General features: G+C 41.1%; 2 protein-coding genes across 4 annotated transcripts in view; one reads left to right on the top strand and one right to left on the bottom strand.

Annotated features, from left to right (window-relative positions):
* Positions 1 to 292: 292 nt before the first annotated feature.
* Positions 293 to 25,019, bottom strand: RBM18 (RNA binding motif protein 18). The gene is made up of 6 exons (XM_054501339.2): positions 24,882 to 25,019; positions 21,592 to 21,720; positions 12,141 to 12,267; positions 7,823 to 7,909; positions 5,550 to 5,635; positions 293 to 2,330 (listed from the first exon to the last, which is right to left on the bottom strand). The coding sequence occupies exons 2-6, from the start codon at positions 21,702 to 21,704 to the stop codon at positions 2,171 to 2,173; spliced, it is 573 nt and encodes a 190-aa protein (XP_054357314.1). The 5' UTR covers positions 21,705 to 21,720; positions 24,882 to 25,019; the 3' UTR covers positions 293 to 2,170.
* Positions 24,912 to 27,877, top strand: part of MRRF (mitochondrial ribosome recycling factor) — a 64,207-nt gene continuing 61,241 nt past the window's right edge. For 2 of the 3 annotated variants that reach the window (XM_054501336.2, XM_063649924.1), the window contains exon 1: positions 24,912 to 25,105. In XM_054501336.2, the coding sequence (XP_054357311.1) occupies positions 24,912 to 25,105 (194 nt within the window). Of the gene's footprint in view, positions 25,951 to 27,877 lie in introns of all 3 variants that reach the window. The other variant, XM_054501337.2, reaches the window with a different exon arrangement.

Below are 27,877 nucleotides of genomic sequence, written 5' to 3' on the forward strand. Positions count from 1 at the left end.
AGACTAAACATAGTACGATACTTGCAGAGATTTCCATTAACAACTTCTTTTCAAATAGTGACATTTGCAATGGAAACAGATGGTCTCTCTTCTCATCTCTAACAACAGAGGTAGGCAGGCATAAAGGGTAAAGAGAGTTGCCTCTGAGTTTGACTCTCTAGCCAGAACCCTCTGCAGAGAAGGCACTTAGAAGCAGCACCCGACGTCGACATGCTGGCCAGAGTCCTGAGTGGAAACAAGCCTGTCAGAGAACTGCAGTCTATGCCAGTAAGTGAACGAGAGAAGACATAACTACACAGACACCGTCTTACATTTATTCACACAGAGGGATAAGAATCAGTACAAATAATAAACAGTGCTTTAAATACAAATAAATAGCTCTGGTTTCTAAAGGAAACAACTCTATATATAATTCTAAGTTTTTTCTAAGTTCCTATTAAAAATAGAAGACTATTTTGCATTATGTAAGTTCTACTCCACCATAATCCTTTGAAGACTTACGGATAAAATGGTGAATTCTATACTCCAAGAAGTCACCAGAAAAATGGGAGATAATGCTCCTACCTCTCTGAACTATCCCCCAAATAGGAGGAGAGTTACTTGCATCATAGACAGACACAGCTAATAGATACAGAAAGTATTTGATGTCTAGAGATACTTAAAAAGATTAACCTTGGGAAAAGTAAAAAGAATTTCCTTGAACCAGTTTTATGAATTCTAAAACCTTCCTTTACTGAAGTTTTGATTCAAATGTCTTAAATTCATTTATACTCATGGGAAGATGTTAAGTTCCTATAATGAAAGCTTCCTCTTGCTAACAATGATAGTGATAAACATTCTGTCATCACCGAGAATGGCACCTGGAGTAACGAAGTGATACATACCTGGTAAAGGAGCAAAGGTGCTGCCCAATTAAACAGTATGTCAAACGTGGCACCAAGATGACCAAAATGTGCTGAAGAAACACATCCCCAAATCTGTTGGTTGACTTATCTTTCTCTATTGTTATATTTAGGATGCTTAGAGTGACAAAAATATCTAGAGGCAAGTATGTTCTCCAAGTGAAGAATCATTTCCAAGGCATGCAGTCCTTTAAAACTACCTACCACACGAAGTCATTACAGTCTTGGTGCCACAGTGGCGTCTGTTCCATTGACTTTCTGTGCCCATTACATGTCCTCTCCTCGTCCTGCACAAGATAATGCAATCTCTTCCACTTAGACTGCTACACAGTTATTAGAAAATTGTATGTTTGATAGTGACCAATATAGCAATGTTTAGGTTTTCAAAGAAATTTTGCTTTTTCTATTTAGACCATTATATAATTCCAAACAGAACATTCTCATGCTATAAAAACAATCCCATGCAATAAATGTAATTTTAAAAGTCCCATGATAATAGCAACATTTGTTATTATAGAAGGCATGGTTATTTAGATTTGAAAAAAATGATTGCTATAGAATAAAAGTTCAATTTCCAAATAGAACTTGTGTTGTGGTATAAAATGTTAAATTTGATTCTAGTTTTGTCAACATGAACAATTTTAAGATATACACCATGTTTTCCTAGTTGGGATTTTGAAACAATAAGCATAATTCTTAAACAGATTACTACAACATTTGTTCAAAGAATCAGCTCCTTTCTGCCAAGAACTTTCTCTTTTTCAGTCCAGTTGGAGGGATTGCCGTAGTAAATTCTGGAACACCAGTTCTGAACATGATTTAAAATCTGTCTCTCACTTCCCTCTCTGCCTTTTACTTTTTCTTTATGTTGTAAAGACACATGAGCGTAGAAAAATGCTCAATTTTTTAAATAGATGTTAATATATTTAGTTTCCTGATTTAAACAATATTTTGTGTATTTGCCTTTTGCTCTGGCACACTATAGAATGTTTCTGGAGTTACAAATCCAAACAAATCAGCCAATTAGAGCATCCCAGGGTTCAAATCACAATTTGGGATACAATCCTATTTATTCTGGATGATGCTCAATTCCATACATAGTTTAGGGAAGAAACATCCATAAGAATATCCAAAAACATTATGTTACCAAATGCTAACATGTGGTTGTGCTCTGTTGAATAGTACCATTCACATCTACAAAGTACAAAGGCTGACGATTTTAGGTGTGGAGACCAATTTGCTTTTGCTGCTACAGTAATTCACAACCATCATCTTCGAGATTTCCATGCTGTTCTAGAATATGGAGTAGTCCTTTTTTTATCTGGTGGCTTAAAGTAGGAATAAACAGGCGCTGCTGGATACTCTGCATCAGGATTTTCTGCCATCATTTTCAGTTTTGCTTCAATGGCTTTTATCTTTGCAGTGACACTGGAGAAAGAATAGCAGAGGATCAGAGTGGGCCTAGGTACATTCAGAAAATACCTGTATAGTTCATCTCCTTGAGCCTCTTGGGAATATTAGAGAAGCAACAAGATACTAAATTACAAACATTTAAACATTTTATATAAAAGCCAGAAATAACTAATTCTCTCATTCTAAGAAACAGATCAAGTCTGAGCCATCTATTAAGTTTTTAACATAAGCCCAGACATTGTTTGGAGTACTTCATATATTTTTACATTTAATCCTCAGACACAGACACTGTTCAGCACCTTAATGCTTGGCAGAGAGTAGGTACTAAAAATAATTCTTGTAGAATTGAAAACAATATTATAAGATAGGTTACATTCCTTATTTTGCAGATGATGTAACTGAGGCACAGAAAGGTTCATTTGCCCAATGTTACACAGCAAGTAAACGATTACAGCAGAGATTTGAATACAAACTGACTCAAAAGCCCAGGTTTCACCTGAATCACTGAATAAAAATGGAAAAAAACCATTCTGGAAATCCTATACAATCTCTTTTTACTGATGAATGCATGTTAATAAAAACTGTCATTTACAAAGTGCTTACAATGAGCCAGGCACAGTGCATTTTACTTAAACTTTTTTTTTTTTTTTTTTTTTTTTAAAGACAAGGTCTTGTTCTGCCACCAAGGCTGGAGTGCAGTGGTGCCATCATAGCATACTAAAACCTTGAACTCCTGAGCTCAAGCAACCCTACTGCCTCAGCCTCCTGAGTAGGTAGGGCTACGGGCACACAGCACCACATCCATCTGATTTTTTTTTTTTTTTTGAGATGGAGTCTCGCTCTGTTGTCAGGTTGGAGTGCAGTGGTGCGATCTCAGCTCACTGCAACCTCCGCCTCCCGGGTTCAAGCAATTCTCCTGCCTCAGCCTCCCAAGTAGCTGGGACTACAAGTAGCGAGCGCCACCACGCCCAGCTGATTTTTGTACTTTTAGTAGAGACAGGGTTTCACCATTTTGGCCAGAATGGTCTCGATCTCTTGACCTCGTGATCCGCCCACCTCGACCTCCCAAAGTGCTGGGATTACAGGCATGAGCTACCGCACCCGGACCCATCTGATTTTTTTAAAATTTTTTTTTGTAGAGATGGAGTCTCATTCTGTTGTCCAGGCTGGTCTTGAACTCCTGACTTCAAGTAATCCTCCTGCCTCAGCCTCCCTAAATGCTGGGATTACAGGCTTGAGCCACTGCACTCGACCTACTTATAATGTTTTTAATCCTTGCAATGGCTCTACATGGGTTATCATGCATGTTTTACAGATACAGAAAGAAATGCAGAGGTAGTGATACGATCAAGGTTCACGCAGTTAACAAATTGCAGTGAGGATTCAACTCATCACCAAAGCCCTCATTTTTTCTTCTCCATCAAGTTAAGAGCTGAATAGTCCTATATTGTACAGGAAGGGAAAGGAGATCTTAGAGAAGTTGTGAGGAATTTGCTTTTGACTGAGATCATTGCTATCCCTGGATCAGAATGCAGAGCACTCAGGGAGTAGGTATTTTTTGGCCTACGGCTACCTTCATTTTCCATTCTTGATGCTGTTAATGGTCTATGGCCAGTGAGAGAAACTTGGAAGGAGTGTATACATGGCCTTTTAGAGATCCTCGAAAGGTATACATGGGCAAGAAATTTAAAAACTAAGTTACAATAAAAAGAACACTGATTTACTACCGAGATGCATTCTGGCCCCTTCCATTAATGCCACAGCTGGTCACTGATTTTGTATAAGTTACAGGGAAGCAACCTTCTCTCATTAGGCATAGATGTTAACAGAGAGATGTAAGCTGAGGTCCTCTGGATAAAAAAATAGATGGAAAACCCTAGGCTATCTTGTAAACACAAGTGGCATATAGAAATCATAAGAAACTAAAGACATGTTCATTGTAACATGAAGACCATCAAGCATAAATGCAGTCATCTCCTTCCAATAGGAGTTAGTTAGATTTATGAAAACCTTCATGGAAATCAATCTGTGATCAAGGAGGTTCAAATCTTATGAGGAAAATAACACAGTGGATATATGCTCCCAGTGAATCTACAGAAGTCCCTTAATTCCCTAGAGCACGAAATAAAAAAAAATCATATTAAACTTAAATGAATAACTATAAAATGAATTTAAATTTACCAATTTACCATTCCTGAAAACATTTCAGGAACACCTTCCCTTGGGTTTAAGGAGATGCTTGTAAATCTGTTTTGTTTGGTACAGATAATATACAAGAAAGGCATTTATTCCCCGCTTGGTGCTCCACCCAAATAGGCATCACTTTCCTGACTTTAGAATTGTTGGTTTCTGATCCTCATGTATCACTGATGCTCCTTCACATATTTTCTTCCCCTGCCCCGGAACAGGCTTTAGTCCTGCATTTACAGCCTGGGGCTTCTTTGAAGTAGTAACTACAAGACTGAATTTTGAAGTCTAATAGACCTGGCTTTGAATCCTGAGTGTTATTTGCCATCTGTGTGATCTCAGCCATAAGTAAATGACATACTGCACATAAAGTGTTTAGCACAGTGCCTGCTTCAGCGTAAGCTCAATAAATCCTAGCTATTGTTATTGTTATTGCTAAAATGTCTCCCTAGGCTACAAGGCAAAACAAAACAAAACAAAAAACAAACAAACAAAAAACCCACCTTCTACTTCTGCTCAACCATCCACTTAACTTCCCCTTCCTCTACCCAACCCTTAGTTCTCCTGTTTTAAACTTCAAATAACTAACAATTTGTACAAACTAGAACCAAAACTGTTATGGCTGTTGCAATGGTACATAGAACCTAACATCTGCAAACTAAAATTTTGTATAAGGGAACTTAAGATTGGGGAAAAATTAGTATATAATGACAAATGCCAAAGAGACCCAAGGCCTTATTAAAATGCTTGTTTTTAGGGTAATGACTGATCTGTCTTTGTAATTTCAGTGCCAAGCACAAGGGTTGGTGTGTAGTAGCTACACCCAGTCTTTTTCAAGGGAATGATTCTGTAAATGGGGAGTATATGACCTTAGGTGGATGGAAGGAGAGGAAATGTATACATTCTGGAGACTAACTGAACATCTCTCTCGTCAAGTTAATAAATTCTAAGAGTCTGAAGACTCACTATTTTATGAACGAAGACATGGAATAATGAAATGGCTGAAGCTCCTGAATTCTTGTGTCTTTCTATAGTACATCATCTTACCTTAGGTTAGACTGAGTAGGCTCAGTGCTTGAGGATGGCTCGAGACTGATTGGAAGAATCTTATCATTCTTGTTATGATCATATCTCTGAAAATGAGAAATAGAGAAATTACTTTACATGGGCAGAAACCAGCCCTTTACTGTAGGGTGTGGGTTCAGAAACTAATACCATCAGTATATCATCAGCTTACTTCTAGACAATTTTAGGACCACTTTACACCTAGAATTAATGAAAAACTTCACATGGTTTTGGCCTAAAAGCTGTAAGTTTAGAAAAAGAAGCTTCCATCCAGCCATCAGTTCCTCCTTATTTGGTAGGAAAAAAATGTCAACTTTCAATTTCTCAGATGGTACAAACACACAGGAGGGTGGCCTTCTTATATTCTTATTTTAATTGTCACATATCACCTCTTACAATATTTATTTTATTAAAAATACTTTAAACTGGCCAGGCGCGGTGGCTCACGCCTGTAATCCCAGCACTTTGGGAGGCCGAGGTGGGCAGACTGCTTGAGCTCAGGAGTTCGAGACTAGGCTGGGCAACATGGCAAAAACCCTGTCTCTATTTAAAAAAAAAAACAAGAAAAAACAAAAATTACCCGGGCATGCTGGCACATGCCTGTAGTCCCAACTACTTAGGAGGTTGAGGTAAGAGGATTGCTTGAGCCTGGGAGGCAGAGGTTGCAGTGAGCCAAGATCTTGCCACTGCACTCCAGCCTGGGTGACACAGCCAGACCCTATCTCAAAAAAACAAAAAACCTTTAAATTTTGCAAAGTACCAACCAAGCATAATATTCAACTCTTAACAGGCCTGAGTGAAGAATAAAAGTTGTAACAGCTTTCAGTTGTTGATACAGAAAACATTCTACAGTAAAGTAGTAGTTTAATTTGATGCCAGATAATTACATACTTTTTTTTTTCTTTTAAAATTTTATGAGAAAAAATAAAGACAGGGTCTCACTATGTTGCACAGGTTGGTCTTAAACTCCTGGGCTGAAGCGATCCTCCTGCCTCAGCCTCCCAAAGTGCTGGGATTACAGGCATGAGCCACCATGCCTAGCCAGATAATTACATACTTCTTGTAAAAAGTAAATATAATATTGAAGAGCAATCAAGAGCCTCTGGTCAAAAAAGATTTATAGGAGAAGAGAACCGTGAGGCACAGAGATTTTCAAATGAAAGACAGGAATGGAGGATGATTTCTCTTGCGTGCCTTTTCAATGAGATGCAGAACGAGAAAACGAGTTTGGTAAATGAGACTTGATTTTCCCTTGAGTAAAAAAGCATTTGGTAATTCTCCTTGTTGTTTCTATTTTTAAGGCAATGTGTCCTAGAAATTGAGAAGGCTCTGTGATTACCTGAAATACTCAGAAGGATCTAAAGTATCTGAACTTAGTTTTTCAGCTTGGACATTGAGCTTAAATGTCTTGTTTAGTCTCTGTGACTCTTTACTGGGAAGTTTGTTGCGGAGTGGGGTAGAGAGCCTCTGATCAAAAACCATGCTTAGAGCTAAAGATTTCAGCTCCAACTCAAAACTGTCACAAATCTTTGTGCAGGCAGGTTTTTCAAGTCCCCACTGCAAGAGGAGGCAGATCAACTCTTGGGAACGCTCCAGTCAACACACTTTACCACCTCTGTGCCAGCTGGAACAGAATGCCATTTGTTTGGTTTTTTTAAATGGCTGAAGCTTTTCTAGTGCATTCTCCCAAGAGACTAATTACAGAATGAACAGGGCAGCCTGCTACTTCTCAGGACTTAGACACAACACAGGCACTGCAAAGTCCCATGAACCCACACTCTAGTAACTCCCAAGATTTCTGGAGTAAGGAGATGCCAGTGCTTTAAGCACTCATAGAAACTACCCATTTCTCAAGCGTTTAGAATAAACAAATTCAAACTCTCCACAGAGTCAGAGGCTGGGAAGAGTCTAATAATGCCTACAGCAACTGATTTTAAAAACAAATATATTTTTTCCTCCAAAGAACCCTCCACCCAAAGAAATGACAGAGGTCTGAGCGTAGATATTAGCCACATGAGAAAATCAAAACCAGGATCTGTGGGCATGCGGAGAGAAATAACCAAGGAACTTAATCCCTCCTGAGATGTTTTCAAAAGAAAAATCTGGCAACACACATGGTAGATACAAGTAGGAAACTGAAGTATGGCTGTTTCAGGCGTGAAGAGACTGGGACATAAACGGGTTAAGTGGACAATCGTCTTTCAGAAGGCTTGTTTAGGATGAGGCTTGATGTCTTTCTAGCCTCTCAGACATACCTTTACTTGAGCATGTGCCCATCGCACCACCAGCTTCTTGGACAGGGCCAACTTGCCATTGAGACACTGGATGGCTTGTTCTGCTTCCTGTCCAGGAAAGGGACAAATGTTAGTTAAAATCTGAAGTGCTTAACTAGCTATACGTATTCTCACAGGGCCTCACTAGCTTTGATGGCTGAGTTTCTAACAAATTGTTTTTGGTAAATAACTGGCCAGGGTTTACAATTTTACAAGGCAGAATTTAAAAAAGGGCATGGTTTTTTTTTTTTTTTTTTTTTTTTTTGAGACGGAGTCTTGCTCTGTCGCCAGGCTCTGGAGTGCAGTGGTGCAATACCGGCTCACTGCAATCTCCGCCTCCCAGGTTCAAGCACTTCCCCTGCCTCAGCCTCCCAAGTAGCTGGGACTACAGGCATGAACCACCATGCCTGGCTAATTTTTTTGTATTTTTTAGTAGAGACAGGGTTTCACCATGTTGGCCAGGACTGTCTCAATCTCCCGACTTAATGATCCGCCCCACTCGGCTTCCCAAAGCTCTGGGATTACAGGCGTGAGCTACTGTGCCCGGCTAAGGGTGTGAATTTTTTAAAGTCAGTCAGACAAAAATTCAAATCCTGGTCTGTCATTTGCTGGCAGTATGATATTTGGCAGGTCACTTAAGTGTCTCTAGTTTTGTCAACTGTAAAATATAAATAAATAATGTATAATTTTTAATAGATAATATGGATACTTATTCCTCAGTGGTTGTTGTGAGGACTCAAAGAATGTAAAGCATGAAGTATATGATATGCACTTAACATATGTTAGTAATAGCGCTGTTCCTATTAGATGATAGCCATATATGCACTTCTGTTAGGTAGGGTAGCACCTCCTATGTCAAGAAACTGTACTCCCTGCAAGGGCCCTGGAACCATATCCTGGACTAGGGCATACTCCCTGGATTCATAGTGAGGAATAATTGCTTTAAAGGGCATGGGAGTCAAGGAAACTAGGCCGGAAAAAGCAGGAGTGAGTCAAAGAGACCGTTAGCAAGGTATCTGTGTGAGTCAATCTATGCACCTGGTTTTCAGAACCGAAAGTTCCTTGACCCTTTCCCCATCAGACAGAGGAGTCATACGGTTGAAAGGAATTCCTGAAGCTGGCTAACAGTCACTCTAGGTCATTCCCAGGAAACCTGGCTGTACTTTCCATCCTGCCAAACCTTCTTTGCCCCATTTGCATCCATGAGGCATTCAGCCAAGTGTAACCCATGTTTAGTGAGGGTGAAGAAGCCCTTAAGGAACAGAGGAGGAATAGGATGTCCCAGGGAGCGGGAGAGGCCATAGAAGGCAGTAGGCATTCCACTCTGGTTTCACTGGTGATTCTCTTGTTCCTCCAGAACCTACCAGTATGACATTTAACAAATATTTACTGAGTTCTCACTGTGTAGTAGGCATTGGATATTCACTAATCATCCTTGCCCCACTACAGCACACAAAGCTAGAGTGACAGGTAAGAAACATTTTATTCTTTTAAGCTTCATTTGGTGAATGAGAACTCATAGAGCACTCTATTAGTTCCAAAGTAGGAGCAGTAATAAGTTGCCAGCAGGGGCATCTTATTTTTAAATGTTTTTAAAAATAATTTTCTATCTGTATACATTATTTCAAAGTTCATATATTTAAAAATATTATTAAATACCTACTATATTTTCTTATACTTTCACCTATTCTCCCAACTTCCCATAAGGTAAGAAGGATATGTAGTTTTAATCTCCATTCTTAGATGGAATATTGAGGCCAAAAGAGGTTAGGAGACTTGCTCAAAGTTAATAAATAAAAGAGCCAGAAATATAAACTAGGCTTTGTATTCTAATCCAGTGTTTTTAAACCAACATCTATGCCCAACATGATCACTGATTTTAGTTGTCTGCAACAATTCCCAGGCCGGGCATGGTGGCTCACGCCTGTAATTTCAGCACTTTGGGAGGCCGAAACAGGCAGATTGCTTGAGCCCAGGAGTTTGATCAGCCTGACAACATGGCGAACCCCCGCCTCTACAAAAAATACAAAAATTAGCTGGGGTAGTGGTGTGTGCCTGTGGTGCCATCTACTTGGGAGGCTGAGGTGGGAGGACTGCTTGAATCCAGGAAGTTGAGGTTGCCCTAAGCTGTGATCATGCCACTATACTCCAGCCTGGATGACAAAGAGAGACCCTGTCTTAAAAAAAAAAAAAAAAAAAAAAGATTTCTCACCACGCTTCATTTTATCATTAAGAAAGAATAAAATATTTAAAAATGCTGACCAGGTGTGGTGGCTCACACCTGGAATCCCAGCACTTTGGGAGGCAGAGAAGGGCAGTTGGCCAGAGCACAGGAGTTTGAGGCCAGCCTGGGAAACATGGTGAAACGCCATCTCTACAAAACACGCAAAAATTAGCCAGGCATGCTGGCATGTGCCTGTAGTCCCAGCTACTGCAGAGGCCGAGGTGGGAGGATCACTTGAACCCAGAGGTCATGGGTGCAGTGGGTCATGATTGTGTCACTGCACTCCAGCCTAGGTAACAGAGCAAGACTTTATTCAAAAAAAAAAAAAAATGCTAATTCTATAGTGCATTATTTCACTTCCCTCAAAATACTTGAACAATTAGAGTAACAATGTATCACTTATTGGCTATCATATGTACAAAAATTAGAGGAAATAAAAAATACCCAGCACTGGCAAGAAGAAATGACACTACCATACAATCTCAGAACATACTGATATATCATTTCTTGAAGACAATCTGGCAGTTTTATTAAGAAAAACTATGCATGGACTTTGATGATGCCATTCCATCTCCACAAATGTGGCAAATATACATAATTAGAGCTGTAAAAATACTCACTCTTGTGATATTTATACTAGTGAATCAACCCAAATACCAGTGAAACAACCCAAATAGCTAACAATTGGGGACTAGTCAAATATGATATATTCACATTATGTAGTCATCAAAAATGATTAGTTTTTAAATGCTAAGTCACATACAATAAAATGCCCAAATCTCAAATACAGATCAATGATTTTACTCCCCTCCACACACGTACATACAAATACCAGTGAAACCACAATATCAAGATACAGAATGTTACCCTGATGTGATTAAATGGTAGAAAAATTTTAGTATACTTTGAATGATAAACATGATGATTCCATTTGTGTGTTACAACACTGTGTAACATGTGTTCATGTGCGTGTGAATGTGAAGAAACAAAACGACTGGAAAGATATATGACTAAGCGTTAACAGTGATTATTTCCGGGTATTAGGCCAAGTGATTTACATTTTCTTTCTCAGTTATCTATATTTTCATCTATAATATTCACACATTAATTTTAGAATAAGAAAACACTCATACAAATTATTATTATTATTATTATTATTATTATTATGAGATGGAGTCTTGCTCTGTCGCCCAGGCTGGATGGAGTATAGTGGTGTGATCATAGCCTGCTGCAGCCTTGAATTCCTGGGCTCAAGTGATCCTCTTGCCTCAGCCTCCCAGGTAGCTAGGACTGTAGGTGCACCATCACACATAATTTAAAAAATTTTTTTTAGAGACAGGGTCTCACTATGTTGCCCAGGCTGGTCTCAAACAATCTCCCCATCTCAGCCTCCGGGGTAGTTGTGATTACAGGTGTGAGCCAGGCCTAAATTATTAATATAACGTTAACTATGCGATGTTCTTACGTATGATGAATAAATTTATAAGTACTATATGGCATCTCTACATTTAGTAACAATCAAATTCAATTTCTTTATCAATGCACTTCCACTTCAAGGACTAAATTTTAATACAAGGAGATCCATGTATATATCATGGTTGAAGGTGAATGCTCTCTTCTACATACATTAAAATTTATATGCATTTGTTCTGAGACCTTGAGAAGAAATAATAAAAGAGTCTTTGCGGGTGTCTCATCACAGATAGGTTTCTGTACCACAGGACAAAACTACTGAAAGAAAAGAAGGCTTTGTCAGTTGGCCAGCCAGTAAAGCAACAAACAAAAGAGAATAGGGAGGGGGATGTACATGTGCTTGACGTGGGCATCCCAATGCATTTGGTCAAAAATGTAGGTGAGTCAGTTGCCTTAAACCTTGGCCAAGGGACAGTGAATTGTGAAAGTCACTAATTCATTTGTTTATTGAGGATCTCTTTTAGGACTCAGTGTAAGGCACACAGATGAATCAGACATGGCTCCTGCCTACAGGGAACTGCTATTCTAGTAGGCAAGAGACATGCACAAATAATTATGACAGACCTTGACAAATACCATAAAATGGGGAGAAAGCTTAATTACCTGCTTAGTTTCAAAGTTAACAAAACAGTAGCCTCGAGGCTGTCCCTCCAAAGCACCTGACTTGTGGAAGAGGAAGTCAAACTGCTTTACCTTGCCAAACTTCTGGAGGAGCTTGAGGAGGTGGTATCTGTGGAGAAAGAGAGTCCATGAGTATGCTCTGGGAATTCTGTTGGCCACTCAGCCTGAAGTGTGAGATAAAAGCAGGAGATAATTTACCCCAGGGATGAAATCTCTCGCCCCAGCCCCCTGCCTTCCTCTAAACTGCTATGTTAGTTTATTTGGCAAACAGAGTTGTTTGCCTCTATTTGGTATGGGAACTAGAATTGTCACGGCTATGCATCTGTCCAACGCAAAAATACCAAACAAAAAAACCACACCTTACAAACAGCTGTCTGGCCTACAAGCACTATTTGTTTTTCTTTAGGAGAAAAGCTCAAAAATAGTGTTTATTTATTTATTTTTAATTCCTTGGCAATGAAATGGCATTTGTGAATAACTATAACTCCATCAGAAACACACACCCATCCTCGAAAAGACAAAGCCTATCCTATCTCAAAAATAAACAAAGTAACAAACATATATGCATTCATGCAAACAAACAAACAAAAAAACAGTCCTGGAAGATCTTCCTATTAAATTTTGTAGTTAATTCTTAGACCCAAATTGCACTTGTGAGAAACTCCGCCATTAATCAAACCACAGCTAGTGATACTTCCATAGCACTTGAGAGTTTCAATGACTGATGTGACTGAACATTAGGACAATGTGGAACAACTATGTGACTGAGGCCAGTTTCACAAAGGGCAGGGGAACCTGGCCAGTCCTATAAATCACCCAGCTATGGGTAACTAACCAACCTCAGTTGCCTTAAAACAGTTTATACTCTAGGGTGCGGTCAAGTAAAGAATACAGATGGCCAAGGGAGAAATTTATTTCGGGCAGGATGTTCACTCCAAGCTACTGCTTACCACTACTCTGCCCCTCATCCTCTATTAAATTCCTTACTCCAAAACTTACTTGGTTTCTATAGAGCTTTTAAGTTATTCAAACAGATGTGGCCTTAACAGGTTGCTGTGGCCAATCTCAATTCCGACTTCCTGTCATCTGATGTGGGGGTGAGACAAACCAACAGCTCTCCCGTTTCCTTTCCCTTTGGCCTTCCTCCTGGCATCCTCCGTGCTATTCAAATGGAGTCAAGGCTTTCTCTAAACAATGCTGTCCCTGTGATACTAAAAAGGTATCGGCCCACATGCTAAATCTGTTATTACTGGGAATTCTACCCCACAGGGAGTCAGTAAAGTTGTCGTTATAGCCACATTTATATTCACATTGTTTTCTAAGAGAAACTCATCAGAATTTTATTCTTGAGCAAGAATCTCCTTTGGGAGGCAGAAAGATATGAAATGGACCATATACACTATACTAAATTTGATACTAATGCACATCAACAAGCAAGTCCATTTTCCTGGATCGAGTGTCTGACACAGTGGAACAAGAAAGACATAATACAGGTTTAGTACTGGGACAAATGCAAGGATCCCAAGGCATATTGTGGATATTAATCTGGTCTATTTTGAAAGGTAAAACCACCATGATCCCCTACTTTCTAACTTCCCTACTCCTATCAGGACACCTCAACAATTAGACAGAATGTAGGAAGTGACTTCAGGGGAAAGGAAGACACCTTAAGTGCAAATGTGTGGTTTTACTTGACTTTTTGAACAGGCTTACAGCAAGGGTAAGTCTCTCACACACAAAGATGGGTGAGAAGAGTCTCCCCCGGGGTCTTTAATTCACAGCTGTATCTTCAAATTACTAAACCTATTCAAATCTTAACACCTTGCCAGTTGCCACAGAATGGGGCGTCAAACCTATTCTTAAAAAAAAAAAATCTAGGCCAGGCGCAGTGGCTCATGCTTGTAATCTCCGCACTTTGGGAGGCCCAGGTGGGTGGACTGTCTGAGGTCAGGACTTCCAGACCAGCCTGACTAACATGGTGAAACCCTGTCTCTACTAAAAATACAAAAAAATTAGCCAGGCATGGTGGCGCATGCCTGTAGTCCCAGCTACTCAGGGGGCTGAGGCAAGAGAATCACTTGAATCCGGGAGGCAAAGGTTGCAGTGAGCTGAGATCGCACCACTGCACTCCAGCCTGAGCGACAGAGCAAGACTCTGTCTCAAATAAAAACAAAAACAAAAACAAAAACAACAACAACAAAAAAAAAACAAAAAAGACAATCTAAGGCTACTGTGGGCTGGTCATCTTTTCATTAGCTCCATTCTGCTTAGAAGCAGGAAGGTAACACGATTGGCATTTCCTAAGAAATGAATTTTAATTTACTCAGAAAAAAAAAAAACAACACACACACACCGACAAAAGATTACTCTTTGTAAAGCTAACAAACACATTCTGCCCAAGAAGTGCGACCTTCAGATTCCAGGAACATCTGCTTAGGCCTGTGTCTTTCAACTTCTCCAGGATTTCTTTTCTTGTTTGATAATTTCTTAAAATTATCGGAACACCGAAACAAAAGGAATGAAATGTTTACTATTTTGCTTCCTGGAGATGGGGACTGCAGGCTCTGATAGTGAAAAAAGCCTGAAGGATCTTGGTTTCACATCTGCAAGCACTTTTATCTGCTGCTGAAGTGCGGGAGAGCACACTACTCAGCAGAGGCTTGCTTCACTTAATGAAATGTGCGCCCTGCAGCCTTCAGGAGCTGGAAAATTAGCACACCAGCCCCACACATATATCTGCAACTTAATCAGTGTTTTCTGTAATTGGTCTTTAAGACAGCTTTTCTGCCTAATGGCACAGAAATAATTAATCTATACAAATGTTAAAATAGATACCTACAATGTGTCTAGAGCCAAGCAGGCGTATGGGCTATGCAGATGAATAAAACTAGGTTCTTGCCTTCAAGAACCTCACATTCTAGTTAAGACAGAGAGAGATGTAATCAAACAATTACAAAACAATGGGATGCTTGTACACAGAGGGATGAATACAAGCACACAGAATGAAGACCAATGGTGCAGGGAAGGTGGTGGTTAAGGAGAGCTTTGTGAAAGGAGTGATATCCAACTGGGTTGTGTCAGTGTGAGTGAGTACTAAAGACAAAGGTGAAAAAGGGTCTGATCCATTGGAGTAGAGTGGGGGTAGCCAGTAAGATGGGGCTGAAAGGTAGGCAGAGGACAGGTTGTGAAGGATGTCGTGGGCTGAATTTTAATTTCAGGTTGTAGGCAATTGGAAGCCCATGAAATGACATTTAAGATTATTTTTGATGCACAATTTGTTGCAGAGAAAATTTTCTTTATAAATGATATAGAAATTACTATGAGATGGGTCTTTATGTTTTATGATAAGTACATTATTAAATGGTCTTATTGTGTTTCCAATTTAAGTAACCAAACAGTGAAGGCTGTTTCATGTAAACCAAGACATAAAAAGAAGTAGGAGACCTAAGGAATAGACTGAGAGAGAAACAGGTTACTTCGGGGGTGAACACACTGTTCTCGTATGCTCATGCATTTATTTTCCCTTGCATTCCAGCTTACTTAGTTTATCCCTGAAAGTCTGTATCAGGAGGACATTTCCACCTGGATGGCTCTCCACTGCTTTTAAGTTTGCTTAACATACCCCAAACTGAATTCCTCCCTGCCGCAAACTGATGATCCTTCCAACTATCCCTCTGGTCAGGGGGAACATGATCTTTTTATATTCCTCAGGCAAGAAACCTCAGGATCACCTCAACCTTCCACTCCATTTCAATCACTTTCCTCATCTATCAGACTCACTCATCAGTCTCCAAGTTCACTGTCTCTATCTAGGTTATAACCGATGGAAAGACTGGTTCATGGCAATCTCTCTTAGCTAATCTTCATCTTCAGTTTCTGCCCTTCATCCTACATATCGATGTAAAATTTCTCTACTAACACATCATTGTCTAGCCTGGGCAATACAGTGAGACCTCGTCTCTACAAAAAAATTAGCTGAGTGTGGTGGCACACTCCCAGCTACTCGGGAGGCTGAGGTGGGAGGATTGCCTGAGCTTGGGAGGCTGAGGTGGGAGGATTGCCTGAGGCTGGGAGGTGGAGGTTGCAGTGAGCTGAGATTGAGCCACTGCACCCCAGCCTGGGCAACAGAGTGAGACTCTGTCTCAAAAACAAAACAACAACAGCAACAACAACAAAAACCAAACCCATATCACTTTCATGATGTCAGTCTCCTGCTAAACACCCACAATGAGTCTCTTTTTCATGAAGTTCAGGCTTGTCTGAATGAATTTTAAAGACCCTGTCTTAACCTGAGAGTATTCTATTTATGCAGCTACTATTTTCATTCCCATCCAGTATTCAAACTTTGCTTAAGTCAGAAAGATCTTCCTGATTTTCTACTTAACAAATAAAAATCTTTCTTATTAGTACTTACAGGCCTTTACGATTTTCCCTCCACTCAGATTCCTCCTTCTATTAGCGTTTCTATGGGCTTTGTTCTCTTTCATACTTCTATATGCATAATACAGTGGCTACAAATTTGGCATTTTACACAGCACATCTAATACTTGAAAAAGAAAGTCGGTATTATCCCTTTTAGAAAGAAAACCACAGTGTAGAAAATAGATAATGTATGAGGTCATTAAGTTTTTCAGCTTCTTTGTGGATGGCACTAATAATGATATTCAGAGGTATTGCTTATGCTTACAGTTAGATTGGGTCTCACAACAATGAAAAAGAAAACCTTACATTTTAAGATTTAAAATAGGATACTTTTGGCTGTGACTGTTCAAAAATTAGAATATTTGTGCAAAAAAACACTAAATTAGGTGGTGGAAATTATTATTAACTACTTCAGTATTCTGAGCCAACTCACTTCACTCTTCATTTCGTATATAATAGGGAAAATAATATCAGTTCCACTTACCTCACAAAGTTTTAAGGGGTTATGTAAGACAGACTCATGCAGTCTAGAGCTAGAAGTAATGCTCAGATCATTTAGTTGAACATTCTCATTCTGTAGGTAAGAAATTATTACATATAATATAGTTGACAGGAATCAGAATATAGTGGAAAGAACATTAGTTTGGAATCTGCTACCTCCATAAACAAGAATGCATCATCATTCCCTCAAATCCTAACCTCCAAGATGTATTTAGTCATATAAATATTTCTGGTATCTAACATAGCCCTAAAATGGTCAGTATTTTGTTGTTGTTGTTGAGACAGAGTCTTGCTCTGTCGCCCAGGCTGGAGTGCAGTGGCGCGATCTCGGCTCACTGCAAGCTCCGCCTCCCGGGTTCACGCCATTCTCCTGCCTCAGCCTCCCGAGTAGCTGGGACTACAGGCACCCACCACCATGCTCAGCTAACTTTTTATATTTCTTTTTTAGTTGAGACAGGGTTTCACTGTGTTAGCCAGGATGGTCTCGATCTCCTGACCTCGTGATCCACCCGCCTCTGCCTCCCAAAGTGCTGGGATTACTAGGCGTTGAGCCCCACCGCCTCCAGCCAATGGTCAGTATTACAACCACAGAGTGAACATAAACAAACAAGATGAGTAATATTAGAGTGCTAGACAGTCAGAAATACATATTCTGTTGGGAGGAGACTGATAGACATCCTAGTGTAACTTGAGCAGGACTCAGATTAATAACCAACAGGCACACACACATAGAATGACTAGAAATAATCACAGAACAGACTAAAAAACTGGGTGGAAAAGTGGTTATTTAAAAAAATTGTCATTGTTTTACATATTCATTCATGACAGTAAGTTTATAATGTCTTCTGACAAGCGGTAAAAGAATATTTGAATGGGAGAGGTATTCAAATCAGTTTATAAAAGAGATCAGGTGGAGAGTAGGCACACATATAGGAAAGAGAGGTAAGAAGGGTCTGTTGAATGGGGAAGTGGTAGGAACTAGCAGCAATTTGTGGATAGAAGGTAGGTTTAAACAGGAAAGCTGGAGGATGCTCTGCAAATTTCTGTTAAGAGTCATTAGAAGTTTAGAGATTTGGATTCAAGCAATACTTCTTGAGATTGCACTACAAGACAGGTACCATATATTCACATAAGTTACATTATGTAATCCTTCAATGTTTGGGAATTACTGCATTTTATAGTTCATCCAGGCTCACCATTACATGCCCTCAGAGGAACAAGATCCAGAAGTTTTTGTATTTCAAAAACATGGAAGGAAATAACCTATTTCTACACGATAAGATTTACTTTACTAAAATGTCAGGTTCCTTTGCTGTAATTAAGTAAATTAAATGAGGTAATATTAACATTTCATGTTAACCATAAGCTATGATTGGTAGTTCTTTCTTTCTTTTTTTTTTTGAGACAGAGTCTTGCTCTGTTGCCAAGGCTGGAGTGCAGTGGTGTGATCTCGGCTCACTGCAACCTCTGCCTCCCGGGTTCAAGTGATTCTCCTGCCTCAGCCTCCTGAGTAGTTAGGACTACAGGCACCCGCCACCACGCCTGGATAATTTTTGTATTTTTAGTAGAAATGGGGTTTCACCACATTGGCTAGGATGGTCTCGATTTCCTGACCTTGTGATTCACCCGCCTCGGCCTCCCAAAGTGCTGGGATTACAGGTGTGAACCACCGTGCTCAGTGGTAGTTATATCTTTAAGAATAAATTTATTACAATTTAATAAACCAGTCTGTTTGACAGATAAAATGTTTTAAGGTAAAGAATCCATAGGACGGCCAGGCATAGTGGCTCACGCCTGTAATCCCAACACTTTGGGAGGCTGAGACAGGAGGATTGCTTGAGCCCAGGAGTTTGAGAACAGCCTAGGAAACATACTGAGACCCCTGTCTCTACAAAACAAAAACAAAAAACAACAAACTAGCCAGGCATGATGGCGAGCACCTGTAGTCCCAGCTACCCAGGAGTTCCAGGCTGCCATGAGCTATGATTGTGCCACTGTACTCAAGCCTGGGTGACAGAGCTCTCAAAAAAAAAGAAGAAGAAAAAAGAATCTATAGAAAAAAAAAATAAAAATGGTCTTTGGTGATACAGAAGTGGAGAAGCCAAACCCAGGGAAAGCCCAGCACTTCTAGCCAGCATGCTCTGATCTACAGTTTATTACTTGATGTCTACCTCTGGCCTGATGTAAAAAGAGCAGAGATATCAGTGGGAAAGTTCTGATTCAATGTTCCTGCCAATGTTCTAATTGAAAAAAACATCCACACACTCCAACTTATGACATAAACTGAGGTGGCAAATGCCCATTTGAACCTTCCCATCAAGCAGCAGGACACAATTAGAACAAAAGTCTCATTACAGAGAAGTGCGGCCAACACAACCAACATTGTTTCCACACTTTAGATTTCCATTTAGACAGGCAGAGGTGGGAATGGAAACCACTATGAGCATCCCCTCATAGCTTGGGTTTTGGATGATGGAAAACATTTCTTTGATGAAGAGACATTAATTGAGAGGTTGGACAGATTCATAAACTCACCCTCAAAAGCCATGAACCATAAAAGAGAACCAAAATAAATGCAATCCACTCTACGGTCCCTGTGACCAAGATAAAATAATATGTCGCAACACATCTTAAATACCATCATAATTTCTAAGGGAACTAAATATATTTACATTTGGCTGATATGAGCTTGAGCAGGTTTAAGGAACTTTTTGTTATAATCTTGATTTATAAGTTTATATCCTTTTTTTCTCTTTCCTAATCCTAACTCTCATATATACCTTGTCTCATCTCACACTCAAAGAAGCAGGTTTCCTCATCTCCTCCCTTCACCTTTTTTGTTTTGTTTTGTTTTTGACACAGGGTCTCCCTCTGTCGCCCAGGCTGGAGTGCAGTGGCACAATCTCCGTGCACTGCAACCTCCGCCTCCCAGGTTCAAGCGATTCTCGCGCCTCAGCCTCCCAAGTAGCTGGGACTACAGGCATGCACCACCATGCCTGGCTAATTTTTTCATTTTTAGTAGAGACGGGGTTTCACCACGTTGGCCAGGCTGGTCTCAAACTCCTGACCTCAAGTGATTCGCCTGCCTCGTCCTCCCAAAGTGCTGGGATTACAGGCGTGAGCCACTGTGCCTGGCCTCCCCTTGTCTTTAACACTATTCTAAAGGGAGTAACTTCTAGGACTGATGGTACGCTCAAAACTTGCTTTCTGCCTGGCATGGTGGCTTAAGTCTGTAATCCCAGCACTTTGGGAGGCCAAGGTGGGTGGATCAGTTGATGTAAGGAGTTCGAGATCAGCCTGGTCAACATGGTGAAACCCCATTTCTACTAAAAACACAAAGATCAGCCAGCATGGTGGCGCATGCCTGTAGTCCCAGCTACTCGGGAGGCTGAGGCATGAGAATCGCTTAAGCCCAGGAGGTGGAAGTTGCAGTGAGCCACGATTGTGCAACTGCACTACAGCCTGGGCAACAGAGCAAGACTGTCTTAAAAACAAAAACAAACAAACAAACAAACTGGCTTTCAGCATTGACCTCATACAGGCCAATCCACTCATTGTACTTTGCCACCAACCACCACCCTCCCCCTATCAAACAACTGGCAGAAGGGAAAAACCTCTCAATTTTCTCAGCTAAGAAATTTCTTTTCATCTTAATGGCTGTGATGTAAAAGAACAGGGAGTCAGGGCAATTCAATCAATTTCGTGAACTCGGGCAAGGTACTTCTATCTTTCGGAACTTGGTTTCCTCTATGTAGGATAAAAAAGCTGGGTCCCATCAGAGGTTGTCAAGTGTGCTCTATGGAGCCCTAGAAGTTCTAGAGAGCCTAAAGGGGATGGCCAAAGAAAGAGTAGTAGTTGACAAAAGATTTTGGTTCCATCTCTTCTCCCTTTTAGTCAGAGCAACTCTGAGCTCTTATTTTATATACAGCTCTGATTATTACTTTTACTTTAAGACAGGGTTCTTCAGATTTAAGAAGTCTGAAAACTGCTTAGCATGGCACTTGGCACTCAAATCATTTAATCAATGAATGAAAACCAAAGGGACATGATTTCTAAGGTTCCTTACAACTCTGACCTTCTATAGTTCTATGGCTGCTTAACATGAATTACAGTCAAGTGGTCTCTTCTGCCTGTTTGCAAAGGTACCGAGACTTCTGCTTGTTCCTTCATTCTGGGTACAAATGTATTCCCAAGACTGATTCTAGAGAATAATTCCCTAGAGCTACTAGGTACAAGGATTCAAATAGTTGGAAACGGGAGAACGTCTTTGGCAGATAGGAAAAAACAAGTATATGGATTAAAGGATACCCAAGTCTGTGTCCTTGCAGTAGCAGAATCCAAATGTAAAAAAAGTGACAAGATAACAGGCTAACAACATCTTATCTCTCTGAAGATACGATGTAAGTAAAAGGGTCAAAGTATATCCCATACCCCTTGAAAATTTTCTTGACATCATCACCACAAAACATCCCAATATTGTAGGTAAAGAACTAAGGTAATTCAGACTTACTCGGTAATTTTGGGGTCCAGGTTGCCAATCCATAATCGGTGTCCTTCCTGCAGAGAGCCCTCTGAAAGGATGGATGCATTCTCCAAGGGAAGAGTTTTGGTTTCTGCTTCCATCAATGTCTATGAAATACTAAAGGAAATGTGAACATTCAGGCAGGAGGGGAGTAACAATGTGTGAACACAAGACTTCAAATTCAACTCAACAAACATTTATTCAAGGAGGGCATGCCCTCTGGGCAGTCCTTCAAAGGCCTCGGTGATTCCACAACCAGGGCCCCAGAACCAGTTCCCTTGGGACAACTGCTCTGGCAGCCAGAGCACACAAGCTGCCATTTAAGGTGAAAGGGGCGTGGTTCTGTGTGGAGAAACTAAAGTTTTCCTCCTCTGAAGCCAGAGGCTGACTGGGCAGGAGGCCAAAGTCTCTATTACTACATGATACTTCAGTTCAACAACTGTCACCCAAAATAAGCCTTGGAAACCACCAGGAAGAGTCTTAATGGCATTAAAAGGGATGGGTAGGGAAGAGCAGCACTCCATCCCTTTTCCTCATGGAAGAGGCAATATAGCAAAGAGAAGAGGCAATATAAGAAATCTGTGCGCAGACAGAACTGGGTTTGAAAGCAGGTTGTGTGACTTGATGAATTACCTGAACTTTCTAGGCCTAAGTTTCCTCATTATCTAGAGAGATAATAGTGCTTATTTTATAGAGTTGTTGTGAAGATTAAAGACAGTAAAAAATCACTAAATACTGTATCTAACAACAGTAAGTAATCAATAAATACTAGCTATTATCATGCTTACTCTTTTGGGACAGACCAGGAAGAAGAGACTAATTTCCTCCTTAGTTATTCGAGTTCCACCATTTGCTAGCTGTGTAGCCCTGCACAAGTTACTTAACAGCTGTCGGCCTCAGTTCCCTCATCTGTAAAATGGGGATAATGCCTCATGAAATTACGATGCAGATTCACTGAGTTAATACACCTAAAGCATTTAGAACCGTGTATGGCACCTAGGAAGCATTCAATTAATGTTAGCTTAAATTATTACTAGTCTTAGTTCCTAAAATGTCTCATCTCACAGCCAAGGAGAAAAGAGGATTATGATGGAGACAGCAGTAGAAAGAGCAGAAACCTTGGTGTCAGAAGACACTGTTTCAAATTGTGGCATTTCTTTCTTTCTTTCTTTTTTTGAGACAGACTCTCGCTCTGTTGCCTAGACTCATGGGCGGTGGCACGATCTCCGCTCACTACAACTTCCACTTCCCGGGTTCAAGAGATTCTCATGCCTCAGCCTCCCGAGTAGCTGGGATTACAGGCGCATGCCACTAAGCCTGGCTAATTTTTGTATTTTCTTGTAGAGGCAGGGTTTCACCATGTTGGCCAGGCTGGTCTCCAACTCCTGACCCCAGGTGATCCATCCACGTCGACCTCTCAAAGTGCTGGGATTACAAGTGTGAGCCACCATGCCCAGCACAAATTGTGGCATTTCCACTGGAAGTTACTTCTCTCTGAGCTTCAGTTTCCCCATCTTTAATAAATTTTGCCCTGTTTATGACTTAAGGCTTCGAGACCCAAAAATGAGTCAGATGTAAAATAAAGCTTTAGGGGCTGGGAAGACAGCAGGCTGTGTCAGAGTTCAGAAGTCCCTGCTAGAGAACACATATCCTATACCCAGAAGTACCTCAGAGGTCAGCACTACAGGAACCATGGAGTCAGTCACAACAACTGCCATTACCTCTTATTCATCTCAGCACACCCTGTAAAGTATAGCATAGCAGTCCATAGGTAATTGTTTATTGAATACCCTGCACATGAGGGTATTTTTCTTCCTTTCCCATTCACATCTTTAATCTGTTCAGCAATGTAAGTCAAGCAACTAGGAACTGTTAAACTCTGGGCTATGTACTGAAAGAGAGAAATGAAAAAGCCACAGCTCTTGTTCTTACCTCCTGGGAGAAAGGTGAAACAGACATAAATTTAATCCCAGGGGACACACATTTTGTCTTCCCTCTGCTTTCTTTTCCCCCTACTTTTTAAACAAATCATTCATTCAAAAAATAAATTCACTGTTTCTATTAGCTAGGACTTATCTAGTTACTGGAGTCAGAGCAGTGAACAAGCAAGGTCCCTATCCTCTGGATGCTTGTATTTGGAAGGGGAGCAGGACAAAACAAAAGCAAAATAAATAAAGAAGATATAATTAGTGATACATGCCACAAACACAATTAAGCAGGGTGATGTGACAGGGACTGGACGACTTTAGATTGAGTGGAGGGAAGGCCTCTCTAAAGGAGATGACATTTGAGACTTGAATGATAGGACATTCTGATTTTCTCATGTCTAAAATCAGAAATAATACCAACAGCTATTAATACTTATTACCACAAAAAGGTACCATGTTTTACTGGTAAGAGTGCAGGATATGCGGGTCTGGATTCAAATCCTGGCTTTTGCACCTAGTAACTGTGCCTTTAGCAAGTCACATGACCTTTCTTTAAGCATCCTCTCGATAGAAAAGCTTTCCTAAACAGAGTCCCTTGTTATTCTATATCATAGCCACTTTTCCACTTTTTTCCTCCTACATAATGCTAATTCAATGTATTATTTAATGTTTCCTCTTCTATTTCCTTCATTAGAACGTAAGCTCCCACAGGACAGGACCTTGCCAGTCTTGATCACGGTTCTATTTCTAGCACTAAAGTACACTGCCTGGCTCACGGTTGGTGCTTAATATTCACTAAACGAAGCAAGCCGCTTCTCCACTCGGAGCCTTAGTTTCTTTTTCCTTCCTAGAATGGGTACAATTTGTCGTCTCACGAGGTCTTTGTGAGTCTTAAGACAATTTTGGTGACAGCTCAGAATATGGCTTTTTGAGGAAAGGTAAAGGGTAATAAAAGATCAAGACGGCATGGGACTATCAAAATGCTTTGCGTTTGCAATAGCAACAATCTTTTAGACTACCAGAGTTCACAAAACGCGGTTACATTTATCTTTCCAGCTGAGCTGCAACAACTCTGGAAGCCAGAAATAGTCATCTGGGGAAAGTGCAATGCAGAGAAGAGACACCTGATCCTAAAAGCAAGCGGTGGGGTCATGCCTGGAACCCTGGCTTCCCGATTTCTGGCTGCGAATTCCAACAGGCGAGGGGTCTTAACTCGGATTGTTATTTCCGGGCCAGCGACAGGACAATCCGGGGCGGGGCCTGAGATGCAGTCCTGCGAGGGCGGCCTCCTGTAGGACCTCTTAGCGGGCCCAGCGCTGAGGTGCAGGGACATGTCGCGGCCGAACTCACCTCGTGGCCTCGGCGTGGTGCTCTCAGCTCATGCCCGGAAACCAAGTCCCGACGCCGCGGTCAGACAGACCTCTAGACGCGTCCGCCTCAATGCCGCCAGCTGCCAGGCCGCCCGTGACGCGTTACGCCTGCGCCGCCTCCTCGCTTCGTGACGTCACGACGTCCGCGCAGCTGCGGTCGCCGCCGTCGCACGAGTCTTTCCTTAGTAACCTGGGCGATAGCTGGTGAGTGTCCTTGACAGGGCCTCGAGGTGCGCGTGTGGTCTGGGTGCCAGAGACCCTTACTCAGGGGCCTCTGGGGGACCTCAGGGGACCAGACTACCGTCCCCGACCCGTTCGAGTCCAGCTTGACCTTTAAGGCTGAGGGCGGGACCTGTGGCATTGGAGCGAGTCTCATGGGGTGGGGGCGGGGCTTCTTTTACCAGCTAGGAATTTAGGGGATGCTGGAGGAACTTACTAGAGTAGCCGCACACTTGACGGGAACGTTTGAGTTTCAGAACAATCCCGTAGGAGTAGATATTATTATCTCCCATAATGAAGAAACGGAAGCTCACATAGGTAATTTTACCAGGGTCACTCGGTCAGAAAGTGAGGGCGCTTAAATTCAGACCTAGGTCTCTCCGACTCCTAAGCCTGGGCTTTTAACCACAACTCTGTGCCACCCAGTGGCAAAACAGTTGTCATTTCAGTAGCCCTTCTCCATTTACTTAACCGTGACAAATAGTATTGTCATTTACGTTTTACAGATGAGACGGAAGTCCTGAGAGTTTGACCGATTTAAGGTCACGTGCCTAGGAAGTGCTGGAACCAAGACTCTTTCAGACTTTTCTCTAAGTTTAGTGCCTTTTTTTTTGTTTTAAACTACACTATTGCATTTCCCCCCATTTTGGAAAGCTTTATAGTTGGAAAGAATGAAAACCTGATCTGACCCCTTCATTTTATGGTTGAAACAAAACCTAAGTAGGAGAAATCACTTGGTACAAGTCACAAGTCAGTGGTAGAGCTGCCGCAAATGCTTTTTGAATACGTGTGATTATGAATCTAAATGGCGGATGGCAGGGAGTGATAAGGTAGGCATACTGGAATCCAGATCTCTTAACTCTTAGGCAAAAGCCCTTTCTCCACCTGTTAAAGTGTCTCATTCCTTCTTTGACCGTGCCAGGTGCATAATGATTCTGTGTATAGTCAGATACTACAAGTACCTTTCTTTACCTGGTACTGCATTTAGAGAAGAACATGTTCTACTATCTCTAAGCAAAAATCTGGCAAACCAGAGACAGTGGAGGCAATGCTGGGAAGCCCAGAACCTACCATAGTAAGGGTAGATTCCCATCCGATTCTGGTTGACCCTGGACAAGGAATTTACCTTTCTGGACTTTCACTGATGTATTCATCACATTCACAGTGTCTTCTGTGTTCTGGCAATGTACCAGGTACTGGGGATACAGCAGTGAACAAGAAAATCATAGATTAGTCCTTGTAGTACTTATAGTCATATGGAGGGAATTAGACAATCAAATAATTACACAGATGTTAGCTTGTATTGTTAAAAATTAAGTGCTATGATGAAGTAAAGGGTGTTATGAAAGCAGACTACAGGACACTTGACCTAGTTGGGTTGTAGGAGGTGGCCAAGGAAGCCATTCTCTGAGGAGTGATGGTTAAGCTGAAATCTGAAATAAAAATGGAGACAGTTAAAGAGGTGAGGGAAGATCATCAAGGAGATTCAACAGCATGTTTGAAGACCCTGGAGCAGGGGGAGCACTGGAGAAGAGAAAGATCACTTTTCTTATTTTGTAAAATACGGGTGGTGATTATCACTCTTTAGTTATTATGAGAACCAAATAAGATGGTACATGTGAAAGTATTTTATATAAAAGAGCCTGCGTATATGCACACTCATAAAAGTGCTTATGTTATAAGCTAGTATACAGCTGGATTGAAAGGAGTTGCTGGGACAGTAGATAAGCCAGGATTTTGGGTTGGTCATCTAGCCAAAATTAAAATGAACCTTCTGTTAAGAACAGGGAAATCTTTTGAGACCCTCAACTTTGGAAAAAGAATGTGTGCTTCATGTAGTTTAAAAAAATATTTCAGTCTGTAATCTCAGCACATTGGGAGGCCCAGGCGGGCGGATCATGAGGTCAGGGGATCGAGACCATCCTGGCTAACATGGTGAAACCTTGTCTACTAAAAATACAAAAATTAGCTGGGTGTGGTGGCGCATGCCTGTAATCCCAGCTATTTGGGAGGCAGAGTCAGGAGAATTGCTTGAACCTGGAGGCGGAGGTTGCAGTGAGCCAAGACTGTGGCACTGCACTCCAGCCTGGGCGACAGAGTGAGACTCTGTCTCAAAAAAAAAAAAAAAAAAAAATTCAGGCCAGCACAGTGGCTCATGCCTGTAATCCCAGCACTTTGGGAGGCCTAGGCGGGTGGATCACCTGAGGTAGGGAGTTCGAGACCAGCCTGGTCAACATGGTGAAACCCCATCTCTACTTAAAATGTATAAAAGTTAACTGGGTGTGGTGGTGGGTGCCTGTAGTCCCCCCTACTCAGGAGGCTGAGGCAGGAGAATCGCCTGAACCTGGAAGGTATAGGTTGCAGTGAGCTGAGAACGTGCCACTGCTCTCCAGCCTGGGCGACAGAGCGAGACTCTGTCTCAAAAAAAAAAAAAAAAAAAAAAATTTAATAGTTGGGATGCTATTATGATAGCTACAATTTATTGTGTACCTACTGGATGCCAGGCATTGTACTGTGTGTATGTGTTTTGTTAAGAGACTAGGTCTCACTATATTTCCAAGGCTGGCCTTGGACTCCTGGCCTCAAGTGACCCTCCTTCCTTAGCATCCCGAGTAACTGGGACTATAGGCACCCACCACTGTTCCCAGCCATGCTGAGTGTTCTATATGCATTGTATAGCAGTTAACAGCATAGACTCTAGAGCTAGATTGCCTGAATTCAAATCTTGGGCAGATTTTTGCTTCTGTTTTCTTATCT

This window comes from Pongo pygmaeus, chromosome 13 (assembly GCF_028885625.2).
Source record: "Pongo pygmaeus isolate AG05252 chromosome 13, NHGRI_mPonPyg2-v2.0_pri, whole genome shotgun sequence".
Taxonomy (NCBI): domain Eukaryota; kingdom Metazoa; phylum Chordata; class Mammalia; order Primates; family Hominidae; genus Pongo; species Pongo pygmaeus.

Coding starts and splice junctions, on each gene's coding strand:
- RBM18 (XM_054501339.2), bottom strand. CDS start 21,704: ATGGAAGCAGAAACCAAAACTCTTCCCTTGGAGAATGCATCCATCCTT. Junction 12,268..21,591: donor CTGGACCCCAAAATTACCGA/GTAAGTCTGAAT, acceptor CTTTCTCCACAG/ATACCACCTCCTCAAGCTCC. Junction 5,636..7,822: donor GGGCACATGCTCAAGTAAAG/GTATGTCTGAGA, acceptor TCTCATTTTCAG/AGATATGATCATAACAAGAA.